Source organism: Candoia aspera, chromosome 6 (genome assembly GCF_035149785.1).
Source record: "Candoia aspera isolate rCanAsp1 chromosome 6, rCanAsp1.hap2, whole genome shotgun sequence".
Lineage (NCBI taxonomy): Eukaryota > Metazoa > Chordata > Lepidosauria > Squamata > Boidae > Candoia > Candoia aspera.
Genome location: NC_086158.1, coordinates 84,189,234 through 84,215,848, shown reverse-complemented (window position 1 = coordinate 84,215,848; position 26,615 = coordinate 84,189,234). Strand labels below are relative to the sequence as shown.

The 26,615-nt window shown below is 38.4% G+C and overlaps 1 protein-coding gene across 1 annotated transcript in view; it reads right to left on the bottom strand.

Moving 5' to 3' along the window:
- The window catches only part of CTNNA3 (catenin alpha 3), a 781,530-nt gene that overhangs the window by 269,196 nt on the left and 485,719 nt on the right, over nucleotides 1-26,615 (bottom strand). The window contains exon 11 of the mRNA XM_063307559.1: nucleotides 3,465-3,621. Within this exon, the coding sequence (XP_063163629.1) occupies nucleotides 3,465-3,621 (157 nt within the window). The remainder of the gene's footprint in view (nucleotides 1-3,464; nucleotides 3,622-26,615) is intronic.

Genomic DNA, 26,615 nt, shown 5'->3' with positions numbered 1-26,615 from the left:
TAAAAATAATTAAAAGATTTTTTTTTCTGGGAAATTTTAATTCCTTCAGCACTTAGCAAACCACCAATATCAGCCCAGACAAAGCAAAATGAAAATACTTTTACAGAACAATCCTGCAGTCATATGCTCACTTACTTGAAAAAGTCATACTAAATTCAGTGGGACTTATTTCTGAGAATATATGCATTATACATTACTATATCACATATTATCTTAGTTCTCTCATGCAAATTTATCAATCTTGTAGATATTCTTCCCAACTAACCAGTAGGAAAGAGAGCTTGTTCTCATTCTTCACAGCTGGAGAAATAAGGTAGAGAGAGAAATATTTGCCCAAGAAAATGGGTTGGATCCAAAATGGGTTGGTTCCAAATTGAGTTGCTTATATCAGTTTATCAAAGCTTTGCGAATCCAAGCTCTTAAGACAAAAAGACAGCTGGTGTTTCTGGTGAAAGTACCAACAATGTTAATCATGATTCTTGATTAATTCTTGATTACAATCAGAGGGGCACTCTGATAATTTTTATTTGCATTATCTGTTAAACAACCAAGATAAATTTATTTCTCTAAGAGGAGCAAACCTTTGCTACATTATGTGTAAGTTTTGCCCACTAAAGGTTGGTTATTGGTGTTAGGGGTAATTTTAGAACATATTCTTATTGGTCAATGACCAAAATAGTTTCTGTCTGCCTGTCTGTCTCATCCTACCCAAAACCTTCTTCATTCTTCTAGGCAATTCAGACAAAACCATAAGAAACTGGATAATGATATATACATCTGTGACAAGTACATATTTTTGGCAGTTCTTTTCTAAATTCCCTGAAAAAGAACGACAAAAATAGCATATGAGCATAAGTGGCACTGACACATAATTAGATTTATGCAGATCCCTCCATCCCTAAGTGTGGGCCAGTAATTCCAGAGGGAAAGGGAAGAGCTTTTATTCCCAAATTCCTTTTCTTGTTTCAGCTGAATTCAATTTTCTGGATATTCATCCCTGTTTTATTTCCTATTTTGAAATTTTAACACCTTATTAGAAAAGCAATCTGATCAAAGTCAAGAACTAAAATTGAAGGCATATTTGCACTCTCAGTTGCTTCATCAGAAATACAATGTACTAACCATTTTTTGAAGTCAAGAACAGATGATGATTTCTTCTATTCACCCCCAGCCCATGAATACAACCTCTACCTGTGTTTTACTGCTCTCATTTCAAAGCAGTGTTATTCAGTTCGAGTTGGCTCATGTATTGCTGTTTGATTTGCCTCCTGCACTTAACTTTGTTCTAGAGCAGTGTTTTTCCATTTTGGCAACTTTAAGATGTGTGGACTTCAACTCCCAGAATTCTGGGAGTTGAAGTCCATAAATCTTAAAGTTGCCAAGGTTGAAACACACTGCTCTAGATAAACCCCTGCACTTTGGTTGGCTATTGCACGCAGTGGCAGGAAAGCCCCCTCCCCTGGTTGGATGGTCACCACTATCCAACTCCGTAATATCTCCTGCAACAACTGCTATCAGCTATGTCACAGTAACATTGTGGTTATAACATTTGCCTGATATGCAGAGAGTCACTGGTTCAAAACTTAGCAATTTTTAAAAAATTACTTTATTCCCCTTAAGATACCCACTTCTCCACTGGCTTAAGAAAAAATAGTCCAGTAGTGGATCATTGAAACACTGAACTTCCCTCCCTCTCCTTCCTTCCTTCCTTCCTTCCTTCCTTCCCCCACATAGTCAAAATAAATAAGTTCTGCAAAATCCCTTATACCTCAAGTAATAGGAGAAATGATAAAATGATGCACCAGTGAACTCATCTATTGGTTTCTTAGTTCACTTAAGCAGCAAAGTGAGTAGCTCAGGAAAAGAAAAATAGTAACCAACAAAAAACAATCTGCTGTGTTTTGACCACTGTCATTTTGTATTCAGGCAAATGCTATAACCACTATGCTACTGAGAGACACCCACAACAGTGACGGCAACAGACATTTATCAGCCAAACCTTGGAAAATGCCAGAAGGGAAGTTTTTTTGGTTTTTAAAGCTGATTGTTGTGCCACCTACAGAAAGGAAAACAATTGGCAGTTACTTTCCTGGCATGGAAAGTTGAGAGGGCCAGCACGAGGGGAGCTATCCATGGGAGGCTGTAGTCATCAGCAAATTATTGCCAAAGTCTCGCAGTCCTCACACAATTTTGTTAAACCAGCTTAGAATTCAGCCAGTATCTGGACAGGACAGGAGCAGCTTGAGAGTACAAAGAGGATACTCCCAAAGTGAAGAAGTTACTATAGATGAACAGGGAAGCCTAAATTGTATGGTATCCAAGTATTGGTCTATTCTGTCAATTACTTACTTAAGAGATCACAGACAGAAACATCAAATACAACCATATAGATTTCTTGAACTGTGTGTGTACAGGACCAAATCACATATATATTTGCATGTCCAAGCCATAATAAACCAGCCTATCTGGCTGTTGCATGAGGTGGTACTTTCTCTGTGATCACTCTGCCTCTGTGGAACTCACCCCACACGACATGAGTGGGCTGTCATCCACACTGGCTTTTAAGAAGAATTTACAAACACATCACTTTCACTTTCCCCACAGTGCTAAACTGCTCAGCTTAACATGTTTAACCCTCTCACCATTTTTTTTTATTTTTAAAATTTAAATCAGGTAAGTTTATTTCTATTCCAACATAAGATTTTACAATCTGTATATGTCATATATGTTTTCAATTGCTTTTAGATTTTTGGACATTTTGCACATAAGTCAAATAAAAAAAATCAATCCAATAAATAAGTCACAATATGAGCCAATGAACAAATCCTAACATTAGTGTTCCAGTGCCCCCCACATATGAGATCCTGGATAAACTCACAATTAATGCCCAATTTGACTGGAATGTCATTATTTACTTCCTGAAATTGTCTGGAATGCAAATGGTTTCTTCTGAAATTTGCTGCTAATGGATATTATTTGAAGTGTGCCAGAGCTTTTACTGTACTGTGTGGCTGCATAACTCTTTCAGAGCATATTTCCAATTATGTACAATTATAATTACTTTTGCTTTAAAACCCAAGTATGGATTGGGCCCACCAATTAGCTTTTTTTTCCTTAGGATAAATAAAATATCTCAAAGCATGCTTGGGAATGCTACTGTTTTTTATTAAAAGTCATCCCACAGTACGTTAGATGCTTCAAGGCATGCTGTGCTTCCTCTAGTAGAGGACAGGTGAAGGGAGCAAAGAGCTTCTGCTATCTTTTGCAAGCTCCTCTGGGTACCAGAAGCAATTGCATTCTTCTGTCTTCAGACGCACTTTCCTTCACACTAATTTCACACCTGGCTAGGTACTAGAGGGTGGATGATATAACCCAGCTTCCTAAGGAATTGTGTCATCTCTCAAATAATCATTAAGAAAAGGTAGGTATTTCAAAGGGAAAAGATGAAATTGAAAGCAGCACACCTGATACCCCAAGAAAGTCATCAATGCTTGTAATGTCATCCACAGCTTCTGTGAGCACACGTATGTGAGTCTCCCATGTGGTTTTATACATTTCCATGTTGCTTTTTACCACCTGGCTTTTGGGTTTGGCTGCAAGAGCTACAGCAGCATTGATAACCTACAGAAAAATAAACAGACCAACATGTTTAAAAGACCCTAAAATCAGACAGAAAAGCACTTCACAACAATCTAGCAGAAGTATACTAGTATGCACATTGACTAAAGAAAAAGATACATATTAAAGCAAAATTTAAAACCCTAAAACAGAAAAACTTGCACTGCAAAAACTTGTTGCATTTTTGCACCAAGTAGAAGTACAATATCATACATAATGACCTTCTCAGCAGTTTAAAGTTCAGTTGGGGATGATGGTAGGACACAGTGAGAAAATGCCAAGGAACCTGAAGCAAAACAGCTAGAAACCAGAACTAAGCCCCTTGGCTACTTCATAACTTGGTAGCTTTCCTTTCTGTTCACATGGACGGCCAGAACATGTGTACAGAACACTGTAGCTACTAGGTGAGATAGGATTCAACTGACAGAAGGGACACAAACATGGTTTGGAACCAGTTATGATTCTGGCCTGGCTCAGCCTGAGTGGCTTGAGGTTCAGGTGGCAATTAGATTCTCCAGGTACCCATCTGCTAGACAGTTTCCTGATTCTCCTTCACTTCTAGAATTCCAATCTTCAACCTAGCTGCAATTTTTTTTTCCTATGAACATGTAGAACCCATTCTTTAAATAATTAGCATTGTGAACAACCTGATTTTGTGAACACTACCCCTGAATACCAGATAGCTCCCTACAATAGGTATGGGGAAATAACAATTACAAGATTTATTTGTAGCACAGATTATCTACCTAGTAAGTCTACCTAGTCAGTGTAGAGCATGCTATTCATTAAAACATTACTGTTTCCTCCATGGTTAGATTTGTTAACAGAGACAAAAAATAAATATTAGAATTGTATTTGGAAGCAATCTTTTTCTGATTTAGAGAAGACAATTCATTGTCCTTCACACATTACAATGTTAAATTTTTCAATGCATAAATGGTATGGAAACATGATTTAAACAAATTTCATCCCAGTGAAAAGTAGAACAAAAGATTAAATAGCACACAAGTATGCATTACACATAGCCAGTTTCTAAGATTCTGTAACCTAAGCTCTTTTTTCCTTCAAGAAATCTAATTAATAGGACTGTGAGAATAAAGCCTTCTTGGGTGATAAAGCAGCTGTAAGGGGCTTGAGAAGAACCTCAGGTTGAAGCTATATATATTAACAAATGCTACATGAAAGAAGATGTTGCTTTGCCAGAGTTAAATCATGACTTTTCAGTTCAATGCAACTCAACTGAAAATTGAATTGAATTTAGTTAACTCATGACAATATTCCCCTTTCATGATTACAAAAGGGTCTCTTAGTAACCTGTAGACAAAATACTCCACATCCTTATCTATATACACATGATGAAGACAACCTATTTCAAAATGTGTTAGGAAGTTATATTTTTCATATCCATACAATAATAGAGAGGTATTATTTGTACAATATATCTTGTTTAATGTATCTGTTTAGATTTTGAACTATTCTATCCCTTAGCCTTATTGTTAGTTTTATTATTATATACAATGTGAAAACACAGCAGCCAGTTCTTTAGCTGGTGTTGGCCTTCATTTGCATTGAGTTCTTCCCAAGAACCTAGGATGTCACAATGTATTGGTGTAGTACATGTGCAGGGTTTTTTTAATTGATAGGTGGAAATTTTGCCAATGTGCAGATCTTCTAATAATTAATAATTCTAGCAGTGTGATATATCACAGGTACAGCCCAGGTATTGATGGATTTGATGGTGTTTCTGCCTTTCAATTTTGTCATTAGCATTTTTTTCACTCTTTGGATGTATTCTTTACTAATCACATTTTTAACTTGTCCATGCTTGATGTTATCCAACTGTAAAATGCCCAGATACTTGTAGGCTTCATCCTGATGGCTTCTGATAATTTGGCAATTCAGCATTTCAATTCCATTAACTGTTCATGATTTTACCCTGATTTATTGCTACTGTAGCACATTTCTCTAGGCCAAATTCCATTCCTATCTCTCTCTGTGTGTATATATATATATATCTGAGTTGTTGTTGTTGTTATAGAACACTTTGAGGCTTAAATAATTCAATTTAAGCAAATTTCAACTAGAATAATTGCAGCTTTTGTTTTAGTCTTCAGAATTTCAGCCTTCATTAATGTTCAGAACTATTCCATTGTCACTAAGGTCTCCTACTCCAGATGGATTTGTCAAAAATGCAACAGATTTGCAATACCCAGTAGTGAAAGCAGCACTGGCAATTTTCAGCAAAAACATTAGATCAGAAATTTTTTATTTTTTATTTTATTAATTTTTATCGCTTTTTAAAATAACAAAAAAAAACCCAAAAAGAAATATACACAAAGATACATACATTGTACAAAAAAAAAGATCAGAAAGTTTAAGAGATTACTACAAACTGGGGTAGCCGTTTAGTTTATTCCATTGTCAGAAATTTGTTTTTGACAATATATGGGCATTCCATTTATAGAAGGAATGTCAGGTACAGAATTATACTCTATCTTGATGCTTGCTTGCTTGATTATATGTCATCAAGACAGTGTTGATTCTTAGCGACCACATAGATAGATTTTCTCCATCATGATCTGTCCTTAGCCTGATTCTTCAGGTATTCCAACAGTGCACCCATTGCCACTATAACTGACTCCATCCATCTTGTTGCTTGGTCATCCTCTTCTCTTTCTTTCCACATTTCCCAGCATTAGAGTCTTCTCCAGAGAACTAGAGAGGTAATTTGAGCCTGCTTGGTAGATTATGAAGGCCTTAGAGAAGATATTCAGATGCCGTGATATGTCTATACCTACAAAGATCAGAAGGGTGCAAGCCATGGTATTCCCTGTGACACTCTATGGAAGTGAAAGTTGGACTTTGAAGAAGCAGAATAGAAAGAGTATTGATGCTTTTGAGCTTTAGTGAACACTCCTGAGAATACCCATGTTTCTTGGACAGCCAAGAGAACAAATAAATACTGTAAATGGATCATCAAACAAATCAATCCAGAGATTTCACTTGAGGCACAAATGACAAGGCCCAAATTCTTATATTTTGCACATATCACACAAAAAAACCCAGCTCCTTTGAAAAGTCCATAATCTTGGGAAAAAGAAAATGAAGAAGAGAATGACCAGCAGCAAGGTCCTGACCTCAAGGACCAGGTTAGGGACAAATCACTGTGGAGAAAGTTTATCTCTGTGATCACTAAGAGTTAACACCAATTTGATGGCAGATAATCAGTCAATGAAATCAATTTCTACAAAGTGCAGAGCTTCCTGGCTCTATATAGCAATGTCACATTTCTGTCCTTCAGCATTAGGATTACTAGGATAGCTCCAATAAAGTAAATAATTGTCATTGACATTCTGTCTAAAGCAGAAAAACACAGTTTAACCAGCCACACAAGATAAATGCAGCTGTGGGAATTATGACAAGAATAGTCAGAACCTTATCCAAGGTGAAGGTGGTAAAAATAATATATAAAAAAGGTTGGAGAATAAAACAAGGTGTAGAGTCTGTCGGGAAAAGTTAAGGAAGACTTCTGGACATGCAAACACATATCAAGAGGCTACAACAGATTATGTTTCCAGCAACCTGCCCAGGAACTGATGTGATTTGTTAAACTCCAGGCAGTTGACACCCTCCCAGCCTTACAGTGCTCACTACTGCTTTTGCATGATATGACCTCTTGAGAAGGCCGTTACTCTCCAGAAATGCAGCCTTGCACTCTGGCTCTCTTGCGTTGCTCTGGTTTTGGGTGTTTGTCTGTTTGTTTCCTCCTGACAGAGCAGGAGCAGTGCTATCTTGGACAAAGATGTTATGAATTCCTTCAGGATCATATCAGAGTTTCCGGATTCATGTACATGAAAGGGATTAGATCCTTTCCACTATATACTGTAATCTAAATTCTTAAGGCAAGATAGGATCTACACACTCAATGAGTTCATTTTCTAATAGTTTATCTTCTGAGATGTTCAGGGCAATTAGAGTTGGAAGAAGGTTATAGTTTTAGAAGTTCACAGAAAAGGCCTAAGGTTTCCAAAACATGGAAGTAGATATACCCATACAAAGCCATTCATCAGTATAAGGAAAGATGAGAATCCCTTGAAGATGCAGATGAGTTGCTGCAGATATCATACACTTTTGGGGCTAAGGACAGATTAAAAAGTAGAAATTGGATCTGATCGTTTTGGTCTCCAGTGCAAACTGCAGAAATAGTTAGAGGGAAGTACAAAGAAAGATCTGAAAATAAGCACCGTGAAAACCTCCTGAAGCAAAGTAATCCTTTCAATTCACAAGATGAAAGAGAATCATCAGAGGTAGTATGCAAAAATGGCTGGCAGCCACAAAGTTGGTGAGATTAGAGGTTTAACTCTTTGGAAGAATTCTAAGTTAAAAATAGGTAGAAAATGTTTTATTGGAAAGTATGGGCAGAAGCTGGGATAGTGACTTTAAATCAATTATTGTACAATTATTATTTTGAAGATTTTTCTCAGCTTCAAACTGAATCTGGTTTCCCTAGTTCATAACAGTAGCAGTACTTAGGTATGTTTTGATGGCTCAGTAGAGGCCAGATGCTTTGGCCACTTCAAAGGTACCCAAGATGCCTTCTCATCTGATGGAATCTATGATGGAAATTAAACCCATAACATATAGTTACCAAAAGTTAAATAACATTTTTAACTCAATTACCAGTGGGATTTATTAATCACAGACTAAGGAACTGGACTCTCTGATAATGCCGCATCAATGGGTACCAGTTCTAAAAAATTTTAAACTGACACCAACAGATTTGAAATAAAATTGATTCATCAAAAATTGTATTTTGAGTCTACTGGATTCCCAAAAATGAATCTAAGAGGATGGACATCAGATTTTCTTTTTTGGAGATGTAAAAAATGTGAGGGCTTACTAACCCAAATGATCTGGTCCTGTGTACTGTTGGTATCTTTTTGGAACAGCATTTCAATGCACATTAGTAGATTTATGGGGAAATCCCTGAATGGTAAAGATGTTAATGTGATGCTCAATTGTATCCCAAAACTTTGGAATTTGACTGTGAGAAATTATGATTATCAGGCAAAATTATTTTGGGAAATTAGAAAAGTGATATTAACCCAGATATTGAGGATTGGCTTTTAGAAATGTGCAATTTATCTGTTTTGGAAAAGGCAGTATATCAAACATTGATAACACTCCTCTCTGGGATGGTCATTCTCTTCCACCAAGCACACAGTTTTGCGAGGGATGCACATGGAGCAGTAAGGGAGGAAGGGGACACCTGCCTAGCCAGCCAGATCAGCCAAATCAACCCTGGTGATCAATGAGGTGGCAGATGTTGCAGCCAGATCACCTTCCCATCTTTGACTTATTTGGATTCTGAGGCATACTTCACCAACAGTTTATAAATCAGGCCCAACAAATGTTCTGAATTGTCTATTATAAGGGTTTTTTTTATTCAGCCAAGTCTCTCAATATTCCCCACTGTTTCTTCAATTCTTTTAGTACTGTACTACTTATTTGAAGATAGTAAAACCAATCAGATGAACCAGACCCCTGCAAAGTAAAAAATTCAAAAAACATTATCTTCATCTTACTGATAATTAAGTATTGCAATCTAAATGAGTTATTAGCCTCCTACTAATCAAATTTCTTAGTACTTTTTTCTTCATAGATGTTTAATAATGAAATGAGAGGGGAACCATCTAGAGTTATTATGTTCCTATACTTCTCCCAGGCATCAAGATATTGCCTGTTATTTTTGCATTTTTAATTATTGCATTATTTTTATAAATTGTTTATTTCTGGTTGCATCAACCCAGAGATGTTTCTGCAGAACATCTGGAAGTTCTGGCCCTTCCATAGAAGTAGCCAGGGCATAAGGAGATACAATCCATTCTGAGACCTACATTAAACAAGTGGAGCGTGATAATACAGTTTAAGGTTCAGAACCACTATTACAGCTGTCTCTTTCAAATGTTGTAAAATCTTGAATTTAATCCTTGGGTGTTTTTTATTAGACTACATGTAGTTCATTACTTGTTTATGCAAGTCACTTAATGCTTTGCTTTCAATATACACTGGAATCATTTGAAGAAGAAAATTAAATCAGTAATACTTAAAACAGGATATATGAATGACCAAATAGTACAGTATGACCAGAAAAACCATAAGCAAGCACTTAATAACAACTTCAACAGATAATTAGTCACATATAAATAATCTATGTCGGAGCTCCTTCTTGTAATTGTAAGGGGAAAAAATTAAATGAATTAAACAAATATATTTTTGCCCTCATTTGGGTTCCCAGTAATAGTATGATTGGGACTGGAATTTCAGTTGCTAAGCAAAGCTGTCATTAAGTGAATCCTACCCAATTTTACAACCTTTTTTGTGGCAGTTGTTAAGTGAAACACTGCAGGCATTAAGCGAACCACCTGTTGTTAAGCGAATCACATGGCTCCCCATTGATTTTGCTTGCCAGAAGCCGGCCAGAAAGGTTGAAAATGGTGATCACTTGACCACAGGATGCTGCGATGGCCATAAATGTGAACCGGTTGCCAAGCGCCCAAATCATGATCATGTGACCACAGCAACACTGTGATAGTCATGTGAGTTCCAGTCATAAGGTGGTTTTTTCAGCACCGTTGTAAGTCCAAACCGTCACTAAACAAATGGTTGTTAAGCAAGGACTACCTGTATACCACCAGCCTAGAAATTGTATATGATAACAGGGAAATCATGAAAGGCACGTGCTTCTGGGGAGTCTTGTTGGTACCAATAGCTTCAGTATGGAGATGGAGAGTGGAAATAAGAGAGTGACCTCTCATCTAATCGCAGAAGGGGTATTGCCAGAAATGTAAGATTTCACAATCTCCTTTTCAGACAGAGAATCTTGATGGGCCTGGCAGTCCAAAAATGAAGCAACAGGCTGAAAAGTCTTGGAAAAATGGGGAGTTTGGGACTGCAGCAAGAGGCAATGTAAGGTAAAAAGTGGACCTACCCAGAAGTTCAAATCATCTCAGGACTGTTTCTGTGTGGTGCATTAATACTGACTGATAGATGTTGACACTGAGAGTTTCAGAGAAACTGAGAAGGAGCCTAGGGCTATCCGTGGGTAGAATCCTGAGATCACAAGAGTCTGATTACTCAGCAAAAGCACTGTACAATCACTCTACTGGAAGATTGGCACTTCAAAGGCTCTGTCTCAGGCTGTGAATTCACAATATCATAAGAACAAAGTGCTCATTGCCAAATAATGCCCAAAGACAGATAAATTGATTATGTGACTTGCTGGGTAAAACCTAGAAATGGGTGCTGCTCTCCACAACATGACCTTCTGCAAACAAAAATAATAAAGGTCCCAATTGTGGTCACTAAACGAGGACTACCCATATTGGGAAACACGAGGTGGGCTGCATACACTCCACACTAGGGCGAAAACTTAGAAAGGAGGCATTAGCAGCATCCAAGCTGCTGCCCAACTTCATCACCCTGCAGTGAGGATTTTCTTTTTCCGCAACTTTTTACTCCATAGCCTTGGCCTGCTCAAGCCCATTGTTCAGTCTCAGTCCTTCTCTTGCTGGTGTCTCCCGTCCCACTGCTTTTAGTTTTTTTAGAGAGTTATCTGTGGATGGACAGATAAAAAGTCTCCCAAGTTCCTTTATGTTTCTTTCCAACCTTCCATTGGTCAGCTAGCGTGCTAGACATGGTACTCCGTATTGTGCAGTTGTGCAAAACCTGTATCTGTGATGGCTAGAGATCTCAGGGAGGAGCTAATATTTTGGTTCAGATCTCTGAACAGTATGCAAGTATGTGAGAGACAGTTGAAATGTTTGGGTGTCAATGCAGAATGGTGGAATCCTGCTTTCCAATGCATAATGAATTTAATCAAGCCAGATTCAAGACCGCCTTGGCTGCTTGAAGTAAAAAATAAGCTTCCATTTGTCTTACTTTGCTAAGCCTACTTCTGCTATCTACGGAATACAGTGGTCCATATCCAAGTTTCTGCTGCAGCAACGTGCATGATGCAGATTTAGCACATCACTTTTTCTAATAGTTTCTGCTACAAATCTGTTATCTATCAGCAGTTGGCAAATGAGACATTCCAAGGAGGAGTAATAAGTGTTCTTGCAAAAATGTGGCAATGTCAAATACATATTGTATTTTAATTTATATGCTAAATTTACCCATCTGAAATTGTTTGATGGCTATTGTGAAGAGGGTAACCATTACCACACATCAGCTGATTTATTGTCATGTATTATTCTGCTGTTCAAAATAGACTCAGAAAGTGCAAGCGAAACTATGGCAATTTATAATCTCCATCCTCTTGTCTTTGTTAATTATTACTATAACTTGCTTCAATTGTGGACTTTACACTGATTCAGAGTACAAATGTTACCTTAAAGTGAAAGTGTGACTTTGTGTCAGGTTTAAACTATTATTCAAATGTAAATTCAATACACATTTCTGTCCCTGTTCCTTTGAATTAGGGTTTTTTTTCCCTTTTAATCTAACCACATATACTAAGGACAGCTATAGTTAGCCCAGGATGATTGCTTGTAATCTTACAATGGAGCACATACAATAGGAAGAAAAAAATGGTATCAGCTACATGTACCCACTGGAGTTGGATGGCCAATAAACTTAAAGAAATAAAGAAATAAACATACCTAGCCATAATCAAAGTAGTCAAGCACAGTGTTAGGCACCCATGAGCAAGACTCAGATATAAATCACACACTCCTAACTTTATACCACTTAGCACCTGCCTTAGGTTAAGTCAGCCTTTCTCAATCTTTTGACCCTGGATGAACCCTTGAAATATTTTTCAGGCCTGGGGGAACCCCTGCACATTCAGGCTCAAATATAGGCCAGAAGTTACAAAATTATTATATTTGTTTCATGTATAGCCCTGTATATATGCAATAAGAGTGTTCTTAAATTAAAAATAAAGAATGAAATTTACTTCTTTAATGTGAAGTTCTCCGAACTTGAAATAATTTTTTAAATAAATTGTGATCTCCTAGGGAACCCCTAGTGACCACTCATGGAACCCTAGGGTTCCATGGAACCCTGGTTGAGAAACCTTGGGTTAGGTCTTGGCAGAAGTCTCATAAATATGGTTTAGCTAGATATAAATCTTTATTGTACACAAGGATGAAGCCTTGTTTACAAGGCTTTACAATGAAGCAGTTGATTGCCCACAGCCAGTGTGATGGTCCAATATCCCACAGCACTTTCAACCTGATACTTTTTCTTTGTGCCCTTCCCAAGAATGACCCAGCTCTTTGCTTGGGACTTGGTGGCCTTGAAGTCTAGCAGGTCTGGAATGTTGGCCTGGGAACCACTATTGCTTTCTCTCAATGACTCAGTCCAGCTTTCTTAAGGCCTTCCCAATGCTGTCCAAGCATGTCCTTGAATGCAGAGGTAACGTATCTCCTTGGGTTGCTATGACAGTGCCCCTCCAAGTGGTTCAGTCAATCATTTAGTAGAATTTATACATAGAACACACTTGGTTTACACTAACAGCAGCATGGGTGCAGTGTGTAGCCCAACTTTTCCTGGATGATAGATTTTCTTACAAATAAAAAGAGAAAGGCACTTTGCTCTCTTCCCAATAAACTGATTTTGCATGTCCAGAATCTCTTCTCTCCTTCACCAGTATCAGTCATGTAGTCTTGCCTGCAGTCTGAAATCATATTGCCAAGGATTGGTTTTACCACCTCATCCATGTGATTAGATAAGAACTTAATCAAGGAGCAGGAGATACAATTTCTTTCCATGCTTACACTGAAGGCCACATTGAATTTATGGAGGGACTCAGTACAGTGCATTCTGATAAAATGCATCAATAAGATGTCTAGGGAAATTCCAAGAATGCCTTATTAAAGAACTTAGGATTCACTTCATGTGGTGCATGGATAAGAGGAAAATCATTATGAACAAGTAACGTAATAGGCTGAGTTCTTACTTAGCACCAGGCTAATGTGAAAAAAAAACAACACCCCAAACCCTCATGTTTTGTGGTATGAGCCAAAGAGATTTGTTTTTGAATTATGATGAGTGAGACCATTTACTTGATGTTCCATTAGGTGCAGACCAGGCCATAGCAGGGCTGAGAAATCCATGTTGGGAAACAGCTGATTATCCAATTAATTTAACTTAGAAATAAATTTGCTAATTAAAAAACTTTCCTCAAATAAACTTATAGTTCTGGCCATCATTACTTTGCTTTAATTAAATATAGATTTACTGAATTCACTTAAACCACTCAAATTAGAAATTGAAATAGACTTGTTAATAAGAGCAAAAGAACAACCCTTGCATCACCTATCACTATGATTAAATCTAAGCTCATAATACCACCAATTATACAAAGATTTCCATTTTTAATATGTTTAGAAATGGAATAAAACAGCCCATCATAAGCTAACCTTTTAATTCAAAGAAAAGTAGTATGATACTAGTAGTACTAGAAGTTGCATGATGGATGGACTTTAAGGAACAGGAAATGAATACAGAAATCTTTCTTTCCCAAGGCTTCTGACAAACATGAAAGGAAATGTGACCTTATAAATGTTCAGTAGCTAATTAAATTTAGTGCAATTACCCTTCAAATATACCGCTACACCTTAGATCTGCCAAGGGTTCCTACTTGCATCCCCCAAAACTGTAGCAGAAATATGGCCAGGTAACTGTTTTAATGCTATGTCTTCATGATTTTGCCATTGTCTCAACCCCAGCTCATAGCTGAGGCACTATATTTTAAAGTAAGAGTTTCCCCGTTATCCCAACACAATTTATGCCATGAAGCCAATCTAGTATGCTTGATGATGCAGTTGGGGCTGGGATCTGCTCAGCTACTGGGCGCTTTAGACATTTAGCAGAGATACCCCTGGGGTACTGCCCTTCATGCCTGTTTTGCCTTGGGCTGCAGGATAAAATGGACATCTGGCTTCCAGGGAGGCATCTATCTGTACACTGCCTGGTCTGCACTTTCTGAAGCAGGTCATTTCTTATTGTAAGCTCTTATACTATTTAGTATTACTGTTTATTACTGTTTAACCTTATAAACATTGGTTTGGTGTACTGGGGAAGAGCGCTAAACTGGTGTATAGAAAACCAGGTCTAGCAACCTCTTCATAGAACACTAGTCCTGTGCTGCACAGGTCAGTTTAAACCTGGAAAGGAGATAAATCCCCAACCCACCCAGAACCAGTTTTTCAACTGCATGAAGAGATCCATCAAAATTAGGAGACGGCTTCCTGCTTCTTATACCTGCTGAATCCCAAGAAAAAAGCACTCTTTGGCAAAGGCTCTAGAAGAACAGGACGAGTTTTCCAAGAACTCAAGTGATCCCAGGAAAGCAACTGGAGCAAAGCACAGGAGATAAATATCGAGGGATTTCAGGGGAGAAGAAGCTGCTGAATTTTGATCTTGCCACTGTATCTCTGTGTGTGCAAGAGAGAGGCAGACAATGGAGGTTGTAGCTGACAATTCTATATCCAGTTACTTTCCAGGCTGCCCACTGCTTCCAGTAAATTTACTCCCATGTCAGTGCATACCAGACTGCTGACCTTGGTGTAATTTCCATGGACATTTGGTTTTGCTGGATTCTTCTATACTGATAGGAGTACAAAGGCCCTCTCAGACAAAGCAGAGCTGGTAGGTCATGCTACGCAAGTGGGCCCTTAGATGATGGGTTGTCCCATAGAGCAGAGCAAGTGAGTTGCTGATCACCTGCCACCCAAGCTGCTTTGACAAGGCATATCTTGCTGCCAGTGACATCCAAAGGCAACTGAACAGAGAGACATTCTTTGAGAGTCTCCACCACCAGTACAGCTCTGATTACTTCTTCCACTTCACCACAAGGTCCCTCTCCTATGCTTGCAACCTGTGAACTGGGCTATTTTGGACATGGATTTAGCAGGCATTCAAAAGTGGATGCTCAAAAATAGTCCAACCCAAAAACATATGTTTATGTTCCACCTTATTGTATGAAATGAAGAGAGAACTCTTGGCCTGTGGCAAGGCATGTTCCATATCAGCTGGGCATGATATTTTTCTAAAAGACAAAATCCCCCATTTTCCCTGGCTCAGGGTATATACTACATATTTGTTTCTTAAACTGATTTGTACCCAACCCTTCTACTCTGCCACTTAGTCAAGGTAGATATTGCAGAAAAACAGTTACTAAAAATATTTAACATTGTGAAATCTAGTGAAAGAGAAAATCTTAACTCTTTCACTCCTAAATGGAAAAAAGAGGACTAAAGTATGTGTCTTTTCCATTCCAAATAAGGTTCTGACAAGATGACCAGCCAGCTTAAGTGGCACAGTGTGAGAGTGGTACAATACCACAGATCCATATTGTCTTGTGTCAATCCTGGGTGAATCCTATGCCCACAGAAATATTTAGCTATGTCCTGCTCCCTTATCGCTTGCCATGTTTAATGTGACATTATCTCTTCTATCAGCATAGAATGATCAACTAGTATCCTTATTTGCTCATTTATCAGTGGACCCATTGTGTTTGTTTTTAGCATTTCTGTTTTTCAGCTAATTACAACGCTCCTCCGAATGCAGCAATATCATAGAAATGTGCAGTGCACCTCAACTGCATATCAAAGATTCCTTCCTTCAGTGAAGCTTATTTATTCTATATTGGCTACTTACCAACACAGAGTTTAGGCCTGGTCCATAATCTGAAACTGAATGAGAAGGAAAAATTCTGAAGAGGGAGCATAGATTGTCCTATCTCAGAATACAGAAGAAAGCCACATTTTTGAATGCCCACTTAATAAAGGAAAAGTTTCTATCTATTGAAAACAAGCCCAGAAAACTCCAGGCTTCAGGATAGGCAGTTCCATAGGACTTGCAGGAGTAAAGAATGGAAACCTCCTTCCAATATAAGTGCAGCTGACCAGCCCAGCAGTTCTCTTGCTGCAAGCAAAAGTTGGACTTTGAAGGAGGAGGATAGGAAGATGCTTTTGAACTCTGGTATTGGAGAACACTCCTGAGAATGCAAGGGACAGCCAAGAAAACAAACCAATGGATCATCAAACAAATCAGTCCAGAGATTACACTCGAGGCACAAATGACCAAGCTCAAATTATCCTACTTCAAACACATTGTGAGAAGATTTAGAAATTTAGAAGATTTAGATTTTCTTTCTCTAGAAAAGGCTCTAATGCAGGGAAACGTGGAAGGAAAGAGAAGAAGAGGATGTGAGGATCATGGGTTCAGCTATCTCAATATTAAGAAATCTCTCTGGCACCAGGTCTCAGTAAAGTATTTCCCTTATTGAAAGATACAATTCCATCTCCATCTCCATCTAAACACTCAAGTGAATGAGATTCTGCAGTCCTCTCCTTTTACTAGCCCCAGGTTCCTGCCTTTGTTTGAAATTGAATATTTACAACTGCTATTGGTTTTACAACATGATTCCCAGCAACATTCTTCAGTGTCCATTTGTTGATAAGGCGTTAGCCACAACACTCTAGTGTCGGCTTGCTGGGCCACTCCATGATGTCTCTGCTTTTCACACAGCAATCAACTCTCCCCATCCCTCCTTTACAACCCATGACAGAGGAGAAGGCCCAGAAGGGGTTTTATGGCTTCTGGAGCCAAACTTCTGACAGAGGACAACCAACAGCAAGTTGAATAGACTCGTTACAGCGTCCGTGAGTGCATCATTAGAAGACCTGAAAGAGCAGGCTATGGATGGATTGTCATGGAGAAAATCTATCGATGTGGTCCTTAAGAATTGATGACTTGACAGCACATTATCAATCAATGTATATGTATAATCTTTGAATATTTTTATTCATGGGAGTAAAAGCAGATGCATCATTTCCTGGCATTCCACAATTGTCCGCTGCAGAACGCTCACAGGAAAGGGATGTTGATTTAAGCAGTTGCCAAGAGCTGTTGCATGCATGCTCAAGTGTGTTCCAAAACATCTTCTTCCCTTCAAATCCAACACACAGTCCTAATAAGCAATTAAACAGCCAGTCTTCTTGTGGTCAGCATTATAGTAATGATTGCTTACTTTGAAGCCCGGGCATGGCAATGTGAAAAGTCCATCCTCATTGATTAACATAATAATGAAAAAATAGCTGAGATCTCAGATATGAGGACAAAGATCTTAGTTATAGGGAGGGGGGGACATTAAGGCCATCATGCAAGATTGTGTGATGGTACATGAAAAGATTATAAATCAAACTGGATTTAAAAAGTGGCAAACTTATTTTTACAAGATATTTGTATGCTGTTAAATAAGGATATTCAGAAGGAAACTCTAAACAATTAAAACTTTAAAATAAAACAGCAATTTCAGCAAGTAACAGTATAAAATACATAGCATTACTAAAAGCATTTTGTCCTTCCTAAGAACAGTGAAAGTACATGTTTAACAACAGCTGAAAAGTCTGTATATAGTATAGTTGTACAAATCCATCAAAAGAGATGCTTTGGAACATGTGGGAATGTGTACAAAGCATCCTTTTTTAATTGTCAACTCTTTTTCCAGACTCTAGACGCTGCCCAGCAATGTCAACACAACCATGTCACCTCACTGTGGAAAAAGTGACTGGCTTACGTCTGCCATCTTTTGAGGGACAGAGGGCAAGGTCAAAAAGTCAAGAGGGTGGCCACAACAGTATGACTGAAGCACACACGACACATACAAAAAATGGGTGGAGCTTCAATCACACTGTTGGGGCCACCCTCTTGACTGTTTTGACCAGATCTAATTCTAATGTCAGAGACATGCTGAAGTGTGACTTCAGTTGCACTACTTCTTCAGCAGCTCACAACTTACTGCCCACAAGGGAATTAGGAATTCCTTCAGTGCTCCTGTGCTGTCTTTCACTCTGCCTGCTAATCTCAGAGGGTTTCCTTCTTGCACGCTTGCTCTGTGCCTGATAGGACGATGGCTAGGAGCTAGGCTTTGCTTATCCACCCATGTATTTCCTGTCATAAATCTTCTGTCTGTTAGAGATACAAAGAGCTGCTTCAGTAATCTTTGCTCAGCTTAGATTTCGATTCTTCTGGAGCACATTCCAACAGCTTCCTCCAGCAAGAAGATCATATCGATTTCTCCAACAGCTGGAAACAATTTGGAGACCTCTTCTTGCTCTTAGAGGGACAGAACTAAAGCATCCGTCAGCTTCTGGGAGATCTTTCCAAATCATGAGATTGCAGGATTAATGACACTATTTTATTCTCTTTCTGCTTTTGCTGCTTTTCCTTTGTTTATGTTTGAATATTATGATTGCAAAACAAATTAAAAATTCATGACACAAAAGATGTACCCTAATGATATGCATCACTTTGAATAAGCAAGTGTCAAAGGCATAATTTGTTCATAATGTAAGTGATATGATTGAATGTTTGGGATAAATATAGAAATTAGCTTCAGGTAAGGCTTCTGTCTCCAGTTATTAGCAAGAAAAGAATGCAGAGCCCCATGGCTATGAACAGGAAAGAAGAACTTTCAGACACAGGCAGATACTCTAAAGAAAGGGTGGGAAATCAGTTTTAATGTAAATATTCCAATTCTAAATGGGTTCTCCAAATTCTGTAAGCCATGAGCTCTCACAAATACTTCTGTACATTATAGGATAGAAGGCGATAAGTAGCGATAAGTAAGGCAATAAGTAATTAGGATTATGGAACATTTAGTTCCAGTCCACACAGAGACCCATGGACAAAGCTCATGGTTGACAAGTCTCAAGGTGATTTCAAGGACCAGACGAGTACCCTGACAAACCTCTCAAAGCCCTGCTATGGCTGGACAGCACTCACTCACTCACAGACATACCCCTTAGTCATGCCCTGGCTTGTATCAGATGTGTCATCCCTATCCACCAAATGGTTTCTTTAATGGTGCACAGTAGAGGAGGGATCACCTGGTGTCCTACTTTCCTTCCCTATTCTGGTACTGCTATGTACATAGAAGGCTTAAGGCTGGAACAACCAAAGGCTGCTTCCTTTGGGTCTGTCAATGCTAATTACCCACATGGTTGTTTTCAATGGCTCTGTGCCTTTTGATTGATTGACTGATTGATTGAGATAGATCAAGTAGACTGCTGATATTAACTCTTCTGCCCTCCTATCTCTTGCTGTTGTCCATTTCTGTTTCTCCCCATTTTTGCCTGCATTTTGTCCTATTTTGCCAGTTAACTGTTCTTGACGTTTGCTGATGTTTAATAAATAAACATTAAACTATATTTTTGGTAGCTGAACAGAGATCGATGTACATCCTTGCTTTGATTAGGATATAGGGACTGACTAGAAGTCTGCTGGGCGCAAACTAAACTGGAAATTACACATAGCAATTTTCCAAAAGTTTGGACCCAGAGGAGCAGGGAAGAACAGACTCCAAGGAGAAGTCAAGTGCTGCCTATGTCAAAAGAAAATTGACAAACGAGTAGATTTACCCTTGTTATTTCACAACCACTGGCTCTTTTGGGTTGGCATTTTGCCCCTCAAGTCTTACGATCAGCTCTAAGAAGAAAGCTTTCATCTATACATGTTGACTTCTAATTTAATTGAATAACTAGGAGTAATCCTTACTGGGATATGTATATGTGTATGTCTGTGTGTGCATGACAGATAGACAGACAGACAGATGATAGTATTCAGTGATGCCTCTCTCATAGGAATGCACCATTTTGGATCTGATTCTTCACAGCTCTTACAAGCTCCTTCATGCATGTCTATGCCTGTAAGCCACAAAGCCAGCTGTCCCAGAGGAAGTCTGTTCTGTCCACGCAGATGTGTGTACACTCAAGCTCTCAGGAGGCCATGAAGCAGCAGCAATGACCAACTGTGGTGCTTCACAGTTTTGAGAAACAATTCCAGAGGGGCACTTCATTGTATGATCTGCAGCAGTCTAATATATAGCAAGATTAGGAAAGGGATTTTGTAGGTGATTATGTAAATTACAATTGCCAGTGGGATCCTAATTTGTTAATGGGATTTTCTGTGAATTGGGGCAGAATATTACATTAGTCCAGTGTGTAGTGAAGGATAATGGGTCACACACAATTATCATCCCTTTTTATAAGCTATAATAGTCACCTTGTTATTCAGTTGCAGAAACAGAGATTACTAAGAGTGAATTAACAGCTACTGAAACTACTTTGGAACATTGGCTGAAAGCAGAATTCAGTAATGTGATGTAATGTCACTAAAGGGAGTTTAAGAGGACTCAGATAGTTCTGCAACACAGTGATCCATGCATTCCTTTTCAGCTATAATATTCAGAGGAAATGTGTTATTATTGCCAAAAAACACATTGAAAGCAGTAGCTTCTCAGTGTATTCAAGGTGGCCAAAAATGCTTAGATTTATGAAAAGAAAAAAGCAAGAATGATCCAGAAAATGTTACAGTGCTATGCAAATACTTTTCCTTTTCCTGGACTAAAGTGGCCTCACATTTAACATAAACATATCCATACTGGGCATGGAGTTCTGCATAAGCAATGCTGAGTTCATTTCTCCTTTCCTTCTGCACATCTCCCCCACCCCAACACAAAAAAACTGTTCCCGAATGCCAAAGCAAGCACAGGACTAGAATTCATTGATCCGCACAGAGCTACAATTGAAAAGAAAACCTGCCAGTCTTCCTCTCTCATCCCACCCCATTTGCAGGCAAAAGCCATTACCCACATTCATGATGACAACCGCCTAAACAGTATTGGTTACTTACTGCCATATTGCCACTACATTCAAAGAAGTGCATGATAAGATATTTGAAATAAACATATATTTATTTATTTTATTTATGTATCACATTTTTCCACCACCCATCTCAACAATGACTGATATGTTTATTTAAAAACTTAAAATATTTTCAAGGGCCAAGGGAACTCATAAGTTAGGTATGATGGTAACTGGATAAGAGAATCCTGATAACAAGTATATCCAAATGACAAATATATTCCAATGTGGGAATTGCTATAATTAAAATCTCAGTTATTACTGTGTTACTAGGTCACATGAGAAGAAAAAAAATTTATGAAAAGATGTGTAGGTATTGTGAAAAATAAGATTTTTGTGCTCCAGCTAAAGAGTATAGAAAACTTGAAAAATATTAATGAAATACTGCTTTTAGTTATCTAATTTAGATAACTTTATGATTTCTATCTGAATAATCCTCACCATAGGACCTTTAATTAAAAGCCCAGATGGATGTGCTCCATTATCCTTTGAGATAAATCATCCTGGGTAACAGTGCTTCACTTTGATTCCACTTGATTTGTCCGCCGTCTTACATCTTGGCCAATCTTAGCTTATTTCTTTGGATTAGGTATTCATATTCATAACTAAACTACTTCAATTTTTATATGCCTGGATGTTTGGCTTATTCTGTTAATTATACATGGTCCCCAGAGGCTCTTATCCTGATGACTCCAACCAATAAATAACATGTAATATATAATACATATATGGAAGCAAATATAATAATACGTATAAACAGAGCAGTATAACAGGTGAAAGCATGTCTAAAGGTTCCTATTGGATCAGTGTTCCAGCCCACAGTGGATTGGTCGCCCTTACCTGTAGTAAGGTGAATAACTTTCCTTGAGATTAAGTAGCAAGGAAAGAGTTTCCTGGAGGCATCCTGAGCAAAGGGGAAGAAAAAACAGAGCCCAGTCTGTTTATTATAGAATGAGAATTTTCCAGGACTCAGAGATGGATCAATCACGTGCAGACTTCATTGCTACAAGATGGTATTAAAATAGCAATTATTTTAATGAGCTCTGGACAATGTGCAGAAAATCTAGGATGGTAGATTGCCAATCCCTTATCTGACCTGAACATCAGCCTAAAGTTTTAGTTGTCATTGGAACTGAGAAAAGAAGAGACAACGTCTTTCAACACTTACTGTTGAAGTGAGAGGACTGACACACACAAGAAGAAATAACGTTGCTCTGCCCTTGAGGAAGTAGCTGGAAAATGTGCTAAACAGCTGAAAACTGACCAGTTTATGGCCACCAGAAACTATTCACCACCACCTCCACAGTGATGTAACCCGCCGACCTAAAGCAATCGTAGCCTAGCAGTGAGTATTTCCCTCTTCTAGTAACATTCAGTCACTTTCTGAGAAAGGCACCAGCAATCTTACCACTGGAGAAATCTGCTTGGAAGTAGGTCTTGGGATCTTATGCCATTATAAAACAGTGCTCAGCACTAGATGGGGAGCCTATTCTCAGACAATATTTGCTTACAGTAGTAGCTATTTTGAAAGACTCACAACTGTAGAACAGACAATCTTATGACGGTGTTGCTTGGGACATTTAACAATCGTAATATAACAGACACTCCTAGCTAAGGGGAGAAAATAAATCAAACTGATGAACAAGAGAAGCTAGAGAAGCACCACTCCTCCTCTATCAGATCAAATATGGTGGCCAGCAACTGGCGGTTGCTCCCCCTCCCCATACTAGAGTGGTCCAACCTAATCAGGTTAACCTAATCTGTTTGCAAATTGAACTTAATTCCATCAATAAAGATTGCTGGTTGGACAGAAGAGGAATAATTAAGTCCCTAGGTGGCCTGTTAAAATGTAATCAACAGACTATTGATCTGAGAACAATGGTTTAGCTTCCTAGCCTCCCACTTCAGAAAAGAATTCTCCTTACCTACAGGCAACAACTTATCCCAACAATGCTGTTGTGTATAAAAGTTTTTGGGCCAACTACTTTATACTCATAAGAGTTTTTAGAGATCATTTTTTACAGTTTCTCCTCCAAGGCAGAGTGAATAAGGAGACACAGGCATCCCACTGGAGAGCAACAGGTCGTGTAGAGAAGCCTCACTCAACCTTAGTGCTTCAAGCAGTCAAGCATCTCCCCCATATGCTGTATGAGTTAAGCAGGGAGGCTGCAAAGACTGGACCAGATAATCCACACTCTAAGTCAGCTGGGAGTGGGGTGCGTGCAGAGAGAGGCTGCTGTCCACTCCAACAACCTATCCCTAACTTTAGAGAAGATTTGGGAGCTGGTAGAAGCTCTAAATGCAAATCACTTCAAACATCAAAGAGATAAGGATAAAGTGCTGCCGCTCACCCCACTCACTGCCTGTAGAGCTATCCTTAGCAGACATAGAGAGTAGCTTGGTTCATTCTCCAATATAAAGCATGACAATCCCTAAAGGCCTTTGGAAGAAGGGGGGGTCAGGACTGGGGGAGAATTCAATTTTGAGCACCAAATTTAAGATTAATAAATTCCCCACAGCCCTCCCAAGCAAAAAGATTGAGTATAGCCAAGCACCTGGCCCCCTTGGCACAAAGGGACAAGAAATAATCTCTCTTCTCACCAGAAGAACATCATCAATTCCAAAGGATCTAATCTCACTGAATTACCTGCTGACTCTAAATCACACAGACACATGTTCATTTCATGGAATATAACAGGGTGATTTTCCTGTGTTAAAGATCATCATTTTTTCAAGAATCAATTCAATTTTGATATCCTTTTTCTGCAAAAGACTTGGGCCATATCTAATATAGAATTAGAAGGTCATTATATCCACCGATGACAGGCATCTGAGAACAAGGCAGGTGAGAACAAGGTAGAACCACAATTTTAATTAGCACGGGATTTGGAGCAAATTGCATATCCCTTCCTGTCTTGGAATTCTTGATAGTAAATTCCTTCCTATACAAAGAGGTGGAAATTGTTATATTTAGTATCTATCCCCCTCCGCTTAGAATGCAGGCACAGATCAGCCCCTGCAGGAAGTGGATCAATAATTATCTAGACTTCTTTACTGAAGCCCATCCAGCAGCCTCAGTTTTAAAAGACTCACATTTGGAAAGTGATGACTTCCTAGTAATACTAACAATAGCATTCAGTAAGGAGTTAGCCAGACCGGTTGAATTGTTCTCTCCTCAATTGTATACATTGGAATGATAAGAACAGCTATCACTGAGTAGCTAAAATCTCTACCCGCTATGAAAATCCTCACTAGCTTAATCAGCACTGATTCCCATGTAGGATGTACATAGAGATGTTTGAACAGCTTAATGAATCTAATGAAATTTTATCTGGGGACAGAGAAAAGATACAAGTGGGTCAACTAAGGCTATAAACTGCCTATGTTATTTGACCACGGATGTTTATAGATAAAAAATGCTTACCTAGCTTATAAACAGCAGCCTACACTGATATGTCAGATGGCCCTTCTTAACATCAAATGATCATAAAGAGGAAGACCATTAAAATCATCATGAAAATCTGGCTGTGGGTGATTTAATCTGTCAGAGATCACCACACTTCACTTTTCTGGCATTTAAGAGCTTCAGGCCTTTGTAATACACTTTCCAATCTGTGGTGTGGGAGGAACATTATAAAGCCTTATATGCAGAGTATCTGTTATACAGTTTGTAACAAGGCCAACAGAGGTTGAAACAGGGCTCCCATATCAGAAACAGTAGAACTAGTAAGATCACTGAAGACAGACAAGACTCTAGGTATTGACCAAGTTCTACCAGAAGCAAGAAAGCTGAACCTGAACTGGTGGGTACCAGTACTGGCTTCTATCTTTTATCTATAGACAAAACTGGTTTTATACCTCTCTGTAAGAAGGACAGTGGACAAGATCCAATTAATTACAGACTAATTAGCCAGCTGAGCATGATCTATATGCTAAGCATCTAAATGTTAGCACCTAAACTTAACATTTGGATTGAGGCTGAGAAAGTTATTAGGGATGAAAGCTAGCAATAAGGAGGGCTGGTCAGCTCTTGATCACATACTTGTTGTTTACTAGCTTCTCCAGAAGCACATATAAAAATGGAAATCTCCCTTGTATATAGCTTTCCTGGATTTAAATATACATTGTATTCCATCTCTAAAAGTCCATAACACAAAGAACTTCATAAAATATCAATTGATAGGTAGCACCTCTCTTTTTTTTGGTTCCATAATTTATATCCAAATCAAACCTTGATTATGGCCTTTGGGCCAGAAAGAAATGATTTCTTAGAAGTTCCCCACAAGGACTCTTGGACAGAATAGACATTCAGAGAGAGGTGCATCAGGGCTACATCTTGGCACCCTCTTTGTTCAATCTACATATATATTTGATGGCATTAACTCTCAAAATCCTGATTTCTACAGCTCCAAATGCAAATTGGCCATCCTTTTGTATATAGGTGATAATGCCACTGAATCCCAAATTCCAGTTAAGCCCAGAACAGCAGTGAAAACCAGAACCCTCTATAGCAAGCAAAACAGGCTCAAGTTCAATTATCAAAATCACTCTTTTAATAAATGTAGAATGAAATACATAGCAAAAAAAAAAAAATCAAAATCATGGCATTTGGGAAAAGAACTGAACAGAAAACCTGGATCACAGAGCGGAATAAAATTGAAAAATACTTTGGAGTGGTTTTTGACACTAAAGTATCATGAAAAGCTCATCATAATTCTGCCTCACAGGCAGAATTACGATCTTCTGCTGCCAATAGGCATTACTTTTTCTTCAAGTGGGGAGAGTTAATTCCTGCAACTCTTAAATGTTTCAAAGTCAAACATTAGTTCAGATCTTATATGGAGCACTGGTGAGATTTAATGCCAAAAGCTACCTGACACCAGGTATTATTACAGCTTAGTTTTATTTGCAAACCAAGCAGATACTTCTTGTTCCACAAACCATAATTTAAAATATTGCTTACTTTTTGGATTTAGATTAATCTTAGTTTATTTGGGATAACACCAAAAATGCAAAAAATAACCTTCTGAATCTGACCGCAATAGGAAAGCAACTGCTAGAGCACTTGGTTCATCTTTGATGAATTTTTTCGTTCTCAATCTTATCAGCTTTACATCACCATATACTTTTGAACTGATGGTCTACAAAGTGCTTAAAGGGTCTCCAGTAGGATCATCTATCTCAGAGGAAAGTAGCAATGCAATGACTTTAGTTTCAAGTCCTTCCATAGTCCTTCCATAAAATAGGCATATGCAATATAGATGACACCTTTTTCAT